The sequence below is a fragment of the Mesitornis unicolor genome, unplaced genomic scaffold, assembly GCF_000695765.1.
Source record: "Mesitornis unicolor isolate BGI_N332 unplaced genomic scaffold, ASM69576v1 scaffold2140, whole genome shotgun sequence".
NCBI classification, from domain to species: Eukaryota; Metazoa; Chordata; class Aves; order Mesitornithiformes; family Mesitornithidae; genus Mesitornis; species Mesitornis unicolor.
Genome location: NW_010156040.1, coordinates 19,169 through 36,951, shown reverse-complemented (window position 1 = coordinate 36,951; position 17,783 = coordinate 19,169). Strand labels below are relative to the sequence as shown.

Genomic DNA, 17,783 nt, shown 5'->3' with positions numbered 1-17,783 from the left:
AGGAATGCCCGAGAAGTGTTACTGTGTAACATGTAGCTGAAGATACAGGTTCTCTTTTTATATCGGTCCAGCAGCACTGTGCTGTGCTAATTTCTCTTACTAGTGTAGAACTAACAGAATAATTCTGTATCAGTCCTTCCTGATAGATATGATGGGGTAAGGTGGAAATGGAAAGGAAAAAGGGTCTATGAGAGCAGATAAGATACTGCTCTGCACTATTCTGTTGCAGCACCCTCAAGGGCGGTTTCAAGCCGTGATAAAGACAAGTCTATTAAGACATTTATCACAGACTTTTAATGAGGCCAGATTTTACAAGACCCCAGTGTACAAAAAGAGAGTGTAATAACAAAGCCAGGCAAAACTCCAGTGCAATGTGTAGACAATAAGGAAATGATGCTTTTGTTATTTTGGCAGAGAAGTCAGAGCATAACAACTGTTTCCAACTTGAAGTTTGAAAGGTCAAGGTTGTGTGTGCTGATGTCTACAACCTCTTCAATATGAAACACCAGTTCTGACATGTTTCTTCTACCTTGGGGGCTATGTGTGCAGCCTGTCCTGCTTTGTTGGTCCCTGCTCCAGCTCTAGGACATGGTTGCCGTCAGAGGGCAGTCTCACATCGAGCCTTCACAAGACTTACATGCTTGAGGCTCTCATAGACGATGCGTGTAAAGTATTAAACATGCCGAGCATTTCCAAACCTTCAAGGCCTCTTAAAATTACCTTCAGCTAGCATGATTCTGCATGCAGTTCAGTGCAGGCTAACAGGAGAACTTGATTCCAGATGGAGTTAAGATGTGTGTGTCTGACTGTCTTAGGGCTAAAAGTTTGCAGCATTTTCTCTTCCAGAAGCAGTGTTGTTTAATGATGCAATGTTTGTATTTCTGCACAAAATCAGTGCTTATTAAATCATCTACAAATCATTTATTAAAGAAATCAGTGTTCTGTCAGTTATTTAAAATTTGTTTTGTCTAAAATGTAAATGAATAGAAAAACAAATTATTAAATCATATATCACAACTACACACAAAGCACAAAGGCTAGCAAACTGGCTATGATGTGTAAAAATGTTTCTTGTCCTTCTGAGCCAGACTCATTATTTTAGTCTATTGGTTTTTCTTTCATGTGGGCCTCCCTTCATTAGGCTGTCTTGTGACTACAAAAAAGAACAAATAAAACAACACAACCCAAAACACAGGAAAAAATGTTATGCTGCACAACACTACAATGCTGCTTTGCCATCAGAGAGGAAGGTGATGGCTTAGAAAGGATGGAGGAACAGAACAGAGAAAGCACTGTCTCTTCTTAGATATTTTTGTTTCAAAGGATTGCAGCAGCCTTAGCTGAGTTCTGTTCGTTTGCTGTTGCAGAAAATCGTGAATTCTGCATGTGAGCCCTTCTCGTGAAAGCATGAGATGTATAGCAGAGGCACCTGGCAGAGAAGTTGCAAGTGAACCACAGGGTGGTTTGGAACCTTTGTTCTCTGGAAACCAGTTGAATCGATAAAAGGAGTATATTTTGCAATCAATTTCAAATTATATTCTCTTCCCACAGAATGATTTGGGGAATCCTTTCTAAGGAGATCTCCACTGATGGTTCATCCTCCACAGGACATTTCTGTAGGGGAGGGAGCCTTGCAAAAAATACTGGAATGGTTTGGAAAAGAATAAAATTAATTTGCTAAAATGTTCTGTGTTAACTAGAGTTAGTGCTCTAGAGGGTGCTTCTTGAAAATAGTATGAAATAATGGTATGACAAATGCGTTAACCCAGTTTGTTCTTACATCTGAACTTCATGACTGACTCCTCAGTAGATTAACAGAGATTAACCAAGAGAAGGATCTGAAAACAGTTTGTTCTGTATTTTTAGCACTTCACACTGTTGTCTTTGATATTTTCCCCAATATCATGCTTTTACATTCCTTTTAATTTCTTGGTAGTTATTTTCCACTAATTTGTTAAGCAGCTGATCCAGAGAAGAGTAGCATAGGTAAAATTATATAGTGGGTAATGCTAGAGGCCAGAAATGCAGGGAATACCACTTGTGTTTATCCTTGTGTGTATCCAAATGGTTGATTTCCCATATTTTCTTTCTTTATTTTCAAATAGTAAGAATACAGTTCCTTGGAAAAGGAATCAAGGTGTGCATTTCCAGGACAGGATCAGTATACTGGATGCATAACTACAGGATATTAATAAATGTGTATGGAAACAGGGGGTACAGCTTAATTAAAAAGGAAGGAACAGGTTAGCACTTTAAAAATACTTCTGTGAAACCTAAACTGGTTAGCTGGAAATTATCCACAACAGGTAGCTGTTTCAGGCTTCAGTTTTTTCATATTAACATAAAAGATCCAGTCCTTCCTCTGAAGAAGGCTAGATATACATACGGGAGTTTGATAATTTAGAAGGAAAAAAAAAAGGCAGGTGGGAGATTTTTTTAAAATCCTTTTTCCACTGAAGATCTTCAGTTTCGCCAGGCTTTGGGATGAAGATTTGGATTGTGATAGCCAAGTTTATAATTTTTGCCATGTCTATGAAATACCATCTGACTCTTGTAATGTTACAAATCTCTAAAAAATCTCTGCTTGAAGTTAACATTATCAAATCTCAATATCCACTGAATGAAGGACCAACTTCCAGCTCAGTCTGGGGGGTCTGAACAGACCATCTCCGACCTGAAGCCTGGGCAGAGGACTGGGGTCCTGAGCACCTATGTACATCCTGCACTGTCAGGCACTTGGAGAGCTGAGCCAGTAACATTAAAGAGTGAAGAGACTCTGACAAGCAGAAGAGACACAACACTGAGTAGATAACAAGTGGGTGATAAGGACGGAGACTAAGACCAAAATGAGATGCTGAGAAGATGGGGTCTGGTGTGGGGAAGGTTAGGAAGAGGGATAAATGCATCTGTAAGAATCTATAGCAAACATACAACCCTCCAGACCATTACCTCAGACACTCCTTGTTCTTCTTTAGTCAACAAACTGCTGTGGAAGTGTGCTAGCAAGATGTGTACTTACCTTCCTTTGCAGGCGGAAACTCCAATTTGGATGGGGAAGTTCTTATTCTAAAAGCCTTGCACTGACATAATTTAAAAGATACAGAGAAGATATGGTATATCCCACAGAAACCATCTATAAATGTATGGGTATGTCCCATATCAATATCGATATTTGTAATAGTTTTGAGGCATTAATGCCATGATAACATGACTGGGAGGATACTGCAGAGCCCACAGCCAGGTAGTGCAGTTTTCTTCTTTTGCCATGTTTTCTGCTATGACTTGGGAAAATAGATGCACAAGAAATGTTGAATTAGAAGGTAGTAGTTCCCTCAAAACTGATAGGCATAGTTGTTAATGCCTGGGAGAGAGGGGTAGGTTGACCAAGTCATGTTTCTTGAGTGATTTGTACCAGAAGAGTCCAAGAATGACAACAAAAATTGCAAATGTATTTCCATTTTCATATAAAATAATATTTTTAGTAAAGTCCTGATGATTTTCAGTGCCATGTTCTACAGGACTCTGAAAATTGATGGCTTGTAGAACAAGATACATTTATTCTTGGTAACATAATGTCATAAATACTATCATAGGTCCTATAACAGAGTTGTTCAAAAGCATATGAACTTCTGGCAGCTGTATTTCCTTTAGTAATGCCAGAAGACAGCAAGTTCCACAGTTCAGTTTATATAGTCTATAAAAAAATATTTTATCCCTCTTAAGCCTTTGTGGCCTTTCATCTCAAATGTGTCTCTCCTTATTTATTAGAAGATATGGGAAGCAGAAGTTCCCATGGCATTTACTCTTTATAATTCATAATATAGATATTCTTTATATGTTCTTCCTGTGACTTCTCATTACACCACTGGAGATACCTCAGGAAACTCAGCAGCTGCCTTAGCGGTTTTATTCCCCATGATGAGACTGTAGTTGACTCAGAGACTCTGGAGCCTGCGCAAATTTTCAAGCACACTTACTTGCATGCAACACAGCCCCTACAGCTGTGACCTTGAACCTTTTTTTTTTCCTCTTTTCTGCCTGAGAATACCAAAATAATATTTTTACACTTAAATTTGATAGGTAAAAAATAGAACCACTAGGCAGACAGAGTTAAGACTGTTAGAAAATCAAAAGCAAATCTCTTGATGACTAATAATAAATTATAGTGGTGTAAAAAGCAAATTGCAGCATTTACAAAGCCATCATTTTTCTTTTTAATGCATGGCAAAGAATAATTCACCAACAGCAATGGGAATTTTTCATTTGTTTTTATGGGATGCTGAAAAATTTAAAGCCCTGTCCTCAGGAATCTACTGTCCTTGTTATGTTAAAAGATAATCCCTGAGGTTGTTTAGATAGAAAATGTTTCTTTAAAATGTTAATTTACTTTCCATTTGGTTTATCTTTTTGCAACTATGACTTTTCATTTTTGTTTTCAGTGACTTTGAGTTCTTGCATTTGAGCTCATTCAGATTGCAAGAATCTGCAGAATGCTGCTTTCTGTTTTGTCTTGGCATTAGAAAGATCTGTTTTTAAAAGGTTCCTTTTAAAAATATTTCTGTCTGCCTTATATTTTTGTATGACTGAAGGACCAGCTTCTTAAAATGCTCAGTTTCCAACATTTTCCACTGCTATCTGTGCTCAGCAATCTTTTGAAAACAACAGCTTTGCCTGTCAGTGTCCTCTGTAAATTCAAAAATCTTAGTTTCATGTCACTACAATCCAGTGTAAAACAGCACTGCTGCTGAGAAGGGCAGTCTTGCCTGCCTTTTTGCCTTTCCCAACCCTGCCTGCCCCCTTATTTGTGCCCCTTTTCCTTATGCCAGTATTAATGTTCATGCAGCCATGCAATGAACTGAATCAGAGAACTGATCTAGCTGAAAAATAACTGACCTTCCCACAAAGGGTTCGCATACAGCCAAACTGGTTCCCTGAGCCAATCTACCATATGGCTACATGATTCCCAGTGCCAGGACTTGAGCAGCTGGAGTCAAGAGGAACTATCCCTTTTGCAGCAGAATAAATCTGTGCCAGACGGAAGTGATCATGAAACTATAGCTGTAAGCTTTAATACTGCAAGCTTCTTAGCGATGGTCCGCTTGAACCTGCTCAAAACAGCTTACAGAATCAGTCATACTAAAGTATGTCTTTTTACTGTTACTTCTCAAATTCCCGTTTCACTGCGTCATTTTGAGATGATTGCTTCTCTTGGGTCCTCATCAAGCAGAATGCTTGAACCCTGGCTTAATTTTAAGCAAGTTAATATTCCCAATAAGTATGTGCTTACATTTAAAGTTCTTAAGCGAATTTATTCCCTCTTCGCACAGCTTTGGCTTCATGACTAGGGCTCCCTGTCACTATGACAGTGAGGATGCTAATGATGACAACATGCTGTCATGATCATTATTTGTCTGAGCTGAACACCACAAATGTTCTCCCAGCAGTGGAGTATTCTGCCATCTTTACTTAAAATGAGTGAGACACTCTATTTCAGTAGAGCCACCTGCCATGCAGTCCACCTTCTGAAGGAAGCCAAATGTATCCATGGAGGGTCAGTTGATCTGTACAAGCAAGGGCTTTGCAGTAATAGTGTTTGCAGTGATTTGCAAGAGCTCTGAGGACTGACCAAATTCTACCTCATTTGAAGTAATTTTTTTCATATTCAAATTTAAACCAGTGCTGAAGTCCTCTTGCATACCCTACCCATGGATAGGTGTCCCCTGTATTCACAAATTAGTATTAACTGCAGGGAGAGGAGGGATGTGACCAGACTTGGATGTGATTCATAGCCTGTCCCCCAGCAAACAAAGCTGCTCTTTCCCCAGGGACAGCAACACACAGCTCCATGACATAGTCACCTTTTAAGGATGTCTTTGGTACCTGGACAGAGCATGAGGATCCTTCTTCCATTCCAGATACTGCTTGCTGCTGCCCAAGGAATCTAGCACTGTTATCAGCCTGAGGAGCACAAAGAGAGGAGTGGATTTTCAAACAGTGTTTAGATCACTGGTATTTCAGAAACATCTATCACAATACAGATGGAATGCGTTGTGCACTGGCTGGCTTTCAGCAAGGGGGACTGACATGCTTTGTGATTAATCACCTGTGCTGGGAGTGAATAAGGCTCAGCCAAAGCTAGCTATTCTGTCCCTGCTTTTGTGAGAGATGCTGAATGCTTCCATTATATATCTGAATATAGATAAGGTGCTTCATAGGCATGGCTGACTCATTTGAGAAATAAGGTAAAAATGAAATAATTTGTGCAATTTTTCTCCTTTCTGCTTCAGCTGAAATTGCTGCTGTTTCTTCCTTTAATCTGCTCTGGAAAGTGTTTTGCAGAAGTTCATAGTTAAAGTTGGACTGACTAAATAAGTCCTTAAGGGCTTACTTACCAGCTGAATTAAGTTGAAATTACTAGGTTTCTAGTTGGCATTAGATTGTAGAAGAAAATATCTTCACTTCTCCCCAATTCATAGCAATTTTTTAATAATTTTTTTAAAATCTGAGAACATACTTCCTTTAGGCACCCCAGTTTTATAGCATTCTATTTGTGATTTAGTGCATATGGAGGTACATGTGTGTTACTCTTATAGTGGAACTAGAGTTAAAAAATAAAATCTGTCCATCTGCAACAGTTTAGTGGGGAAGAGCTATTGTTTTCCAAATTTTTTTCAGCCTGTGGAAGTTTTTACTATCTAATTGTTAGTAGAGGAAGGCAGGGAGTGGAGTTCTCCATCCAGCAAACACAGATTGAAGAGACACACTGACACCAGTATGTAAAAGTTTGATTGTGTAACTAATTATCTAGAGTCTAGAAAGACTCTACAGAGCAACAGCTGGAGAAGATTAAAGCACGTGGATTTGTGTCTTGAAGAGTACACTTCATGCCAAAAAAAGAGTACAGTGTAGGATTATCTCTCCTGGAACAGATTCAGGAAAATCAGCTCCCTTTCAATTAAAAAACACCTGAGATCTTGATATGGAAGGCTACAGGTTACATATTCACGTTTTCAATATACTGAGTTAGAATTTCCGAGGATAGAAGCCTCCAGGAAGAGTTCAAAGGTAGAGTGGCTGTGCAGAAATTGAATGCAGCCAGCTTCACTGCTTATTAAAATCTTGCAGGAGTGAAAAACAGACATCTCTGGAAGAGGAAAACAAACTTTTGTTTCAGAGAGCTGATAGTGTTACTACTTTTTTTGCTGCCAGGATAGGGTTCTCAGCTGGCATAAATAGCAAAGCTCTGTTGAAGTTTGTGGAGCTGTGCCAGAAAACAGCTGCCTGAGATCAGACCATCAGATGTGTAGTCAGGATGCCTTCCTGCTGTCAAGCTTCAGAGGAGCTCCTCACTGAAAGCAGGTCCGAAGCTGTAGTCTGATGTGTGACAAAGCAACTAGCAAGTCTGCTACTCTAAGTGGCTCTCTTAAAAGCCTGTTGCTTCAAAGAAATTATGAGCAAGCCACTGTGTTTTATCATTTCTCTCTTACCATCCTTTGTTTTTAGTTTGCGTTTTTGGGGTGGTTTTTCTCCCTTAGACTAAACTGTATTAATTTTGAGGTATAGAACTTTCTAAAAGCCTACAGAAATTAGTAAGCTAAAATGAGCAATAACCAATAATTAATGTCAAATAAAATATATTTTGCATTTTTCCCAGAATTGCCAACACCTTAGAACTTTGCAGTAAACCAAATATTTTTAAAGTGGTGCAACAAAAGTAAACTCTACATTTGCCAGCAGTAGATGGATTGCAGACACAGTAGATCTGTTTTTATTGTACCATCCAAGTAATTAATCTTGTATTTCAACAAAATCCCAGTAAGCTGGCTATGTAACACTGTATGTGCCACGCAGCATGAAGATAACTTATGAAATGTAAGAATCCTTCATCCTTCAATTTTCTCTCTTTCTGTCTCCTCTTAATTCACCTGTATACAAAGACGGATGGTCATTCTCAACCTCAGCTGCAAACTCTGGAGCATTAGTAGGCTTAGTTTTAGTTAACAAGCATCACTTTTCCCAGGTTGTTTTCTCCAAACATATGATGTGTTTCACAAGTTTTGTGGAACATAACTATCTGGATATCCTGCATACTGTGCTATAAGCTATTTGCATAGACTGTAAATCTTCAAGAGTTTTGCAAACTAAGAATTTTTTGAACAAATATACTTACTGTCTAAGGACCTAGTCCTCTAATTAGTGCCATACAAGTAAATTCTTACCCTCAAATAGATGCAGCTATATCGTTTTAGCTCAAGGGTTCGACTCTGCAGATTTTCATTCAATAAATAGCAAAGTACACAAGATCACAGCATCAAGAATCAAAGGAAATATTTTTTAAATGCGGTGTCTTTGGTTAAACATACCACAGTGAATTTGGACTAAGATCTGATTCTAAACTGAATTCATCACTCTTACACTGATTTAATCTGCAGTGTGGGGGGGAAATTGAGCCAATGAGACTCAAATAGACATTTTGCTCAGATCTGCCTCCTTATCCGACATTGGAGTGTCCCATAAAGGAAGGAAAAAGAGCATTGAAATACAGTTACAAACTTTAAGATAAGAAAAATAATAATTTTTATTGCTTTTATCAGGACAGCATATAAGATGACTGTGCGTGTGATGTGTGTATGTGGTCTTTGACCACAAAATTTAACATGAGAAAGGAAAGTGTTGACACTTGGTAAAGAAATAGGTTCCTCCCAGCCACCCACCCATAAATACAGTGTGTGTAGCAATTGTCTCCTAATGTGCTTTCTTTCCCTCCAGATATGTGCAAGTGCTCTGATCTTCTATTTGGCTCTTTAATGCATCCCTGCAAATGAAATTACTATTCTGGGATGTTGCTAAAACATTCAAGTGACTCTTTTGTATCAGCACTGGCTGGCTTGAAATAAGTTCCACAGGGAGTCTCAGAAGGGAAAATGTCCTGTCACAAGCTGGTTGAGGGTTTTAAAGGGAAAATTGGAAAAGGAAGAGGTGTTCAACTTTTGTGGGATTGCCTGAAACTCCTCCTTCAGGTCTAATATTTCCTCTGCTGGATTCCCGCTCTTGCTTGGGAGTCTGAATTTCTGGTACCTAAAATAAGTAGAGACAAACTAATCAACTTTAGGCCATGTGCATATGGTTTGATAAATACGAATGGCCTGGAATCTTGCATGGCTGACACTTTGTTTCCAGCTTTGTGGTAAAGAGATGAACAGAAAGGAGAAAGCGACAAATGTTAAACTACACTGGCCAAGAACACCTGCATTTATGAAAACTTTCTCTAGTTGAAAATCTAGTAGTTTCGAATGCTGTAGACTGGGAGTTTGGGAACTAGCTCACAGGCTGCTAAGACAGAAAGAAGCAGTAGGCGTTTTAAGCCCCTAGTTCAGGTTACTCCTCCACCCTCCTTCTTGTAATATGGGCATTCAGGAGGTGCTAATAACATCTTTACAAATTCTAACAAGGGAAAAAGTCTCTCTTTAGACTTCAGACACATTTATCTGCAGTTCTTCTCTTAACTCCCTTTCCTTGCCATCTCCCCTGCCCTGCCCCCATTTCTCTTCCTCCTCAATATTTCCTCCTGGTTCCTTGAGATCTACTACACCAAAAATATTTTTGGAAATACCACAGACTATTGTTTTTATTAGTGACTGGAAAGCTTTGTAGTGGGATGCTTTTGTGTTTCATTTTTTTTCTTGCTCTGGCACAGCTGTTTTTGTTTTAGCAGCATTAGAGGGATAGTTAAACTATTTGTGGCCTTTTCTAACCCAGCAGATCTCTTCCACTGAATGCTTTAAACTGAATTACTGAAACTGTGACTAAGAGGTTGTCTGTGTGGGCAGTTTTGTGCACAAAGTTACAAATGCACTGGTTTTATGAGGTCTTATAATTTGTTCAGCAGAACGCTGATCACTGTGAAGCAAGTCCCAGTTTCCTTATAAATTTCCCAGCCAGAACTTTGACAGAACCTTGACTTGGGTAGATACATAACAAATGATGCATTAGATTTTGTTCAAACCTACACACACTCAGAATTAATTAATGGAAAAGTGGTTTACGTAGGTGTGGTGATCCTCACCTTAGCCAAAAGGGAATAGGAAGAAAAGACACAGCAGGCGATGGAATAGAATGTGGTCTGAGGACAAATCTGCCAAAGGTGGTACGTAGCACCTACAAACACGTAACTGGCCACTATGGCCACAAGGAGAAAGATGGAAAATTAGGAAACAGACATCCAGTCAAAGAAGGGTGACAGCAGAAAGTAGTAAATGAAGAATGAAGCAAATCAAAAGGTGAAGTAAAACTAAAAAGTAAATGAAGAGTGAAAAACATAATATATCTGTGCAAAGGTACCTTAAAAGCAAAAGGAAAAAAGGAAATCAGTTGTACTGGTGGCTTCAATGTTCATGTCTGGTGACATAATATGATATTGAAAGTATGGGCTGGTGAACATGACGAAAATGAAAGATAAGAATGTAGCTGAGATCTGTCCCCCTAAATCCCATTCTTACCATATGTTTCCACAACCTCTGCTGGGCAGGCACAAGCAGCAGCACAGATTTAGAGAATTGTTGTTTGGTATTGGTCTGGCAGTTTTATTTCTGGGAGATCAGGCAGATGATGGACCTGGCTTGATTCATCGTATGTCTGTGCAAACCTAGGACTGGTACTGAGGAGGCAGTGGGAAAAGACAGCATGTGGCTATGGGGTAGGTGGTACCATCCCTGTCAGCATGTTATAGCATTGGAAGAGTAGCACATATATTAGCTTGCTGATGAAATATAATGCAGGTGGAGTGGGGAAGTGACAGTACAGTACAGTAATGTTGAGTGTGGCCCTTTCCTTTTGAATGCGATGTGTGGGGAAGCAACTGCACTTGTCAGAAACCACCTCCTTAGTGTCACTGCAAAAGAAAAGGCTGAGATTACTTTTCCAGCACATTTTTTCTCTGCTGTTTTTTGTCTTTTTCCTTCATTAAAAATAATGGTTTTCAACTCTCCTGTCAGTTTTGCTGGGGAACACATCAGTGGATTCATGACTGAATGAGACCAGGGACAACACAGAAAACAAAACTTGTGTCTGAAAGTCTTAAATGACTGGTCTGTTATCAGATGATCGTGTTGAGGTAATGATAGCAAGATAAGACGACGGAGAAACTGAGCAGAACTCAACAATGGATTAAGTATGTAGATGCATGTTAGAGTAACTGGAGTTATGCTGAATGTTGGTAACAAGATGCAGAAGATCAGACCTTGTGTAGTAACAACATTTTATCACGTGCTTTTCCTCTATCTAAAAAATTGCAGCAAAAGCACCAGTTTGAGCTGACCAAAATGCAGTATTTTCTACTTTAAGATTTATTACAGTCACAGAATATAATAATAAAAAAGTGTATGCACAGAAGTAACTAAGATATAGGAGAAACCCTGTGGAATATTGTTAATGAGAAGAGATATGCATATATTGACATCTGTGTCAACATCTGTAGACATTGGTTGCTTCCCTTTATAGTGAATTAAGTTTAGAAAGAACACACTCTATTTACATGTCCTATATCCGGAGAGGCATATAGCTACTTACTTGTGTAATCCAGTAGGCTTTAATCAGAGCCATACAGTAAAGGGAATTGTTTACCTATCCCCAGAACACATACTGTCTCTGCTGATGGGAAGGCACCTCACGAGTACAAGAATATTAGTCGTCTGTCCTAAAATGCCATGAAAATCAACATCGCTGCATTTAGCTCATTCCATGTGTTTCTACTGAATCAAATAGCAAAATACATGTTTCAGCCAAACTTTTTTGAATTGTTACCTGTGGCCCTTTTTTCTTGCCTGTTACTAGACTCCAGTTATGATCTTTCTACTGACAGTTCCCCTGACTGACTCATTTCAGGGCTCCAAAGAGTGTACCAGCTGGGGAAAAACACAAGATACTTCAGACGAAGACTGCATGAAATGGGCTTCATCATTTATGGCAATGACGATTCTCCTGTTGTCCCCTTACTCCTTTATATGCCTGGTAAGATAGGGTAAGTACTGAAAAAAACCTGTTGGTAAAACTAACACTATTCAACTGCATAGGTTATTTGGTATACACTATGAAAATGTAGTTACATGTGGTAGATGCTTCACAAGAGAGACATATGCTGTTACATTAATTCATCATAATTTTGAGCTGTTCCAGTATCCAGCATTTTTAAAATTTCTCACTCTTTTTTACCTAGCTCTGGAATAGTACTTTTGATAGCATTTTGGATTTGGATTTTTTTTAATTTTTAATCATTAAAGCACATATTGCCTTTGATGTATGAATTGTTTTGGATGGATGTTCTTTTTCCCCATCTGATCTTTGAATGGTCTTTGTATGTTTTACCATTCAGTACATAGGAAGGAACCCTTGTGCACTGACTTGGACATGCATACCAGAAGTCAGTAGTAGCATAGTGTAAGAGTTGAGCTCTAGGAAGTATTTGCAAGTAGCTTAGGGTGATTATGTGTTCTACATCTAGTACATACACACAAAAGGTTCCTAAACTGGTAGAGTAATTGTGAGAGCCAAGAAACAATCGCACAGATTGTCTTTTTGCTGTTGATGTGCAGGAACCCAGCTCTCACCTTGCAGAAGCCCGGTTTCTTCAGTGCTTGGGGACTGTGAACACCCAAACATTTTGATTTGCACTTAAAGCTTTTCATTGAGATTAATGAATCATGTCTATTGTACAATGCCCTCTCTGCCATCTCACTTCTAGTATTTGACACTCACTTGACTTCATGAGCTGTGAAGCAGCAAAAAATCTCTACTGGTAAAATTCTGGCTTTCATTGAAACAAATTGGGAGTATTACCATCCACTTCAATTGAAGACAGGATTTTACCCATTGTTTTATTATACTTGAATGTTTTCTCTTCATGGTAAGTTTATTGGAGATATTTACTTTGGTTTTTCTTCTCCTTCTCAGGGCTTTTGCGAGACGCATGTTAGAAAAAAATATTGGGGTGGTTGTGGTTGGGTTTCCAGCTACTCCTATCACAGAATCCAGGGCTCGGTTTTGTGTGTCAGCTGCACATACACGGGAGATGTTAGACACGGTAAGCATAGCAGATGTTCTGCTGAAATTAACTTCACATGCTAAGGAGGTTGGGAGAAGCTGTGTGTCTGTTACTTTGGATCTCAATAATTCATTTTTACATTTGTTTTACTGGCCTTGACACTTAATCTTTAAAGGTATTTTAGCCTTATATATTTTATTTTTTAAAGTAAATTATGGGACAGTTAACTTGTTATGTTCTTCTATTTCTAATAGAGACCAACTCTGCCATAACTAATAAAGACCTACATGAAAAGCGCAGCAAGACAAAAGTTAAATGCTAAGCCAAAACTATCAGAGTAGGAAACCTGAAAAAATATGGAAATAATTGTAAATTAAGTTTTCCATACCCTTATTTTCATTCTATATTTCCATTTTACAATTTCAGTTTCTTGAATTGCAGAAGTATATGAGTCAGCCTTGGGGGTACTGGTGGAATTTGCAAACAGTATCTGAAACTATTTGAACCCAATGAAGTTTGGTGCTGCCTCGCCTATCTCAGTTCTGTATCTTTCTCTGATAATCAGAAGTACTGTTCAGAGTATGTAGAGACTTCCATTGTAAACCTCCATTCCAGTGCAGTCAGAAATGTGTTTAAAATAAACTCTTTGAAATTTTCCATCTCCCTTTCTTGCTGAAGGTCTTTTTTGGCTTCACTTGATATACGTTCTTCCATTCTCAGAATAAGTTCTCTTAGAGGCATGAAACACAGAGGCTTAGCAGTAAAATTCAGGCTTTCTTTGTCCTTTATTTGCACAAGAATGATAGTCAAAGCAAAAAACCCGTGAGCATGGAAGGCCTTTGAGTTACAAATGCCACTCCTTCATGCAGACAAGAACCTATGTCTGCAAGGACCCCCTGCCTCTCCATTTGCATCTTGAGATTCATGTGGAGCTTGAGGCCAGAGCCCTGCCCAGCTGACCAGATCCCAGCGTAGACCTCTCCCAAACAACTTAAAAAAATCTGCCTTGAGTGTGTGCAGTGTAAAATCCCTGCTCTTCTTAAAGGCACAGTAGTTATTAACAAGGTATAGTACCATAAAGATAATATTGCACAGATCAGGGTGCAGCTATGTCCTTGTGTTGGTCATTGCTGGCTTTTGCTGTTTGTGTAGATTTTGGCTTATGTAACTAGCAATAGGCAGTGAAGTCGATCTGAAGGTTAATCTCTTGAGATTACTGCTTTGATTTTCTTCCTTTCCCCCACCTTCAAATATCAAGCCCCTCATTGCATGTTCACTTCCCGCTACCTGCACATTGCTGCTTTCCTGGTACCAGTGAAGGCCTGAAACACTCTCCAGCCATCATTCCTGAGCATGCTGTGTTTTTGCCTTTAGAAGTGGGATCATTGCCATAGTACTTGTGGCATTCTTTCAGTGTCTTTACACTATGGGGGAATGGAAATCTCCTGAGTTTAATTACTTGCAGATGGAAGGTTTTTTAGGACAAACACTTTGTGAATATGCCTAAACCCAGGGTAGCAATAGGTATAAAGCACAATGAAAACTTTACCTTTTGGCAAAATTTGTTTTGAAACTCAGCCTGGAACTAAAAAGAGGAAAGATCCATGAAAGGGCAAGCTCCCAAGAATAACTTCCTTAATGACCTTGAAGCTATCTTTCTGCATAAACTACTACTAAATTACTCCTTTTTGTTCTTGAGCTCATTTTAGTGGTTTAACAGAAACAGGCTCAAAATCAAAATTGCCATTTTCTTCTTTGATGCCAAAAGGTTGACTGGTCTTGAATGTGGATCAGATGCTGCCAAACACTGAGCTGCTTCTCTATGGTATAGAGTTCTCTGGCTGCTTTTTGAACTAAGGGCTGGGGACACAGCTCAGCAAATTGCATCACAATATTAATGCATTATTAATTATGCCTGTGATATTAATACAAGAAGGTAAAGGAATGGATGAAAAAATTTTAAACTATTCAGAATATTTATGATGACTCTGATCAGCACTGTGCACTGAGTCCCATCTAAGAAATTACAGTGGCGACTCCAGTCTTTGGGATCTATAGGGAAATATTGAAGTATTGCCTTACACATCCCTTTTGCACAAGTAAAGATAACGTTTTATCTGGATTATTTTATCCCTGTGCTTTTAGAAAAATGTGGGTGTTTTTCATCTGTGTCCAATCAATGTACTTGCTAATAAACAATTTCCTACTGAAGGAGTGAATTCTGTTCTCGTACATACTATTGTACATCTGTGACTGCATTGATGTTCACTACAGGAGAATGAAAGCAAAAATTGTCCATTTCCCTTTTAAACTTTCTTTAATTGATGTTTTTATTATCTTTTTCTTCTGCTGTAAATTAAAGGTTATTAGAAATTAATTTCTTTTCCAAGAGAATTGATACAGTATAACGGTCTTGCAGGTTTTGAATGCTCTGGATGAATTGGGTGATTTTCTGCAACTGAAATATTCCCGGTATTCCAAGTCATCTCATCCGGAACTGTATGAAGAAACTAGGCTTGAACTTGAAGATTAAGTTTCCCACCCATGAAGAGAACATTATGATGCTATGAAAGGGGGGAAAACCCAAAACCTAAAAAATACGAATGCATTTCTTCCCTTCTAAGGACAATTTTTGTTTCTCAGTAAACTGAAAGGAGGGGAAGCTTAGGTGTTGCATTTTATTGTATCAAATTTCTGTATTCAAAAGACTGAAATATTGATACAGATTTGCCTCCCCAGGAGATTTGTCATTCTTACGGTATTTTTGATGCAGAATTAGTGCATCCATTGATCGAGTTGTTAACATACAGCTTTTGTTATGGCCCCTTTTTATGAAGAGGCTTCAGATAGTCTTAATTATGACTGAAATAATAAAGTTTAAAAACTGAATGGATTCCAGTGTAATATGGTAATATAGCTGAGCTTCATCAGTGAGATTGACTTTTATCTGTTAAAGAGCAAAAATCAAGACATTGGTGTGGACCACTACAGAGGAATGAGCAGAAAGTAACCTCTTTAACTAGGTTGCCCTTATATGCATTTCTCCAAGGTCAGAAAATGTTAGAAAAAGGCTAATCCTGAAAACAAGAAAAGTAGCCTGATCGGATCATACATTTCTGACGAAAGATTATGGGAAAGGGAAAACACCTCCTCCCTTACACAGACCCTTTCTTGGCCATATAAACACACTATGAGCTTCGTAATGTACAAAAATTTGGGCTTAGACATAAACAGAAATGCTTTTCTGCTAACACATTTGACCTACAGCCTTTCACATCTTATCACAACGTAAAATCTTCAGCAGGCTTGCTCCCTTTTTGTGTAGCAGTAGTAAATAATTTTAATAACCATTTAACTTTCCCATAAAATCCTTGATCAAAACAGTCAGATACTTGCAGTTCCCAAACTGCAGATTACATTTATGGGCTCATTCCTAAGTTTCTTGAACTACTTATGGGTTTAATAAATTCACTGACAAGTACATAATGATGAAGCTGTGAGTTATACAGAATGTGTTGTTCAAGATACCATAAGCAGTTCTGCCACCTGTTAAATTTCACTTTTCTAAATGTGCTAAGGTCATCCACTTAATAACATTTCTTGAAATATTCTTGTCTGGTTCATGCATGTCAGGTTTTACTTGTCTAGTAGCAGACATTTTTTTAGTGGTTTATTTTTCAAATAATTGATAATGTTATCTGAGGGGGAATATGTCCCTGTCCCCTTTTCCACTGCCTAAGTGACAAATGCTCAAAGATACTTGAAGGAACCATTACAGCTGGCAGCTTCTCTGCAATGCCTGCAGCAGCATTATTGTCAGGCTTATGTGGGCTGAGTGGTTTGAAGGAGATTGGAGGCTTTTTCCCTTTTTTGCAGTGTTGAGAAGAGGTTCTGCAGCTTTAAGAACAAACTCCAAATCATTCCATGCTATCAAATGTCATTGTAAACACATCAGATGAGAGATGTTTAGCTTTCTGTTGCACAGATGTACTACACTTTCATGTTGTCTTGAAAGCTGTGGTGTAAACTTAACCCACAGCTGCAATATTAGATTTAAGAACAGAACAATTAAATTGTGGAGTACCAATTACACTATATTACTCCCTGCTTGTTAAAGCAGCTTTCAGGATATAACAAGACTGATTGGTTATGAGGGCCCATTTTTTGGTTAGATTTTTTGTTGTTGTTGTTGTGCAAGTTAATAAAAACCCAGTGGCACTATAAATTTAAGAATCGATTACAACACATTCCGTAATATCAAATGTCAGCTTTAGGAAACATATATCGAGGTCTGGAGAGAACAAAATGTTGTCATATGATTCTTCACTTTGGTAGACAGACTTAAAAAACATTGCAGAGCTTCAAGAGAGCTGTATTTGTGGAGAAGAGCAAACTCACTGTATAAATTTTAAAATAATCAAGCTCAGGACAGAAAAATCAGGAAACGTGAACTTCATCTTTGAGTAATCTGGCAATTTGCAATATACAGATTTGCTACATGCAGGGTGAGTGCACTTACTGTGAAGGAGATGGGTTAGGAAATTTCTGCAACCTGTTTCTCAAGGAAAAGTACTGAATTTGATATATTGCGTTTTGATACCTATTGCTGAGCATCTGTGGCCAGATCCTCAGTTGACTTCTGACCTTCCATCTTAGGGTATACAGCCATAGTTTATATTTCAGCAAACATTATTACACATGCTGTTGCAGGCAACACATTATTTTTGTTACAGAGAAGCCTGAG

At 38.4% G+C, this 17,783-nt stretch overlaps 1 protein-coding gene across 1 annotated transcript in view; it reads left to right on the top strand.

Moving 5' to 3' along the window:
• Positions 1-15,923, top strand: part of LOC104543450 (serine palmitoyltransferase 3-like) — a gene marked incomplete at its 5' end in the record, with an annotated part of 19,203 nt that extends 3,280 nt beyond the window's left edge. Inside the window, 3 exons of the mRNA XM_010188428.1 lie at positions 11,884-12,019; positions 12,949-13,078; positions 15,459-15,923. Coding sequence (XP_010186730.1) covers positions 11,884-12,019; positions 12,949-13,078; positions 15,459-15,572 — 380 coding nt within the window. The remainder of the gene's footprint in view (positions 1-11,883; positions 12,020-12,948; positions 13,079-15,458) is intronic.
• Between the last annotated feature and the right edge of the window lie 1,860 nt (positions 15,924-17,783).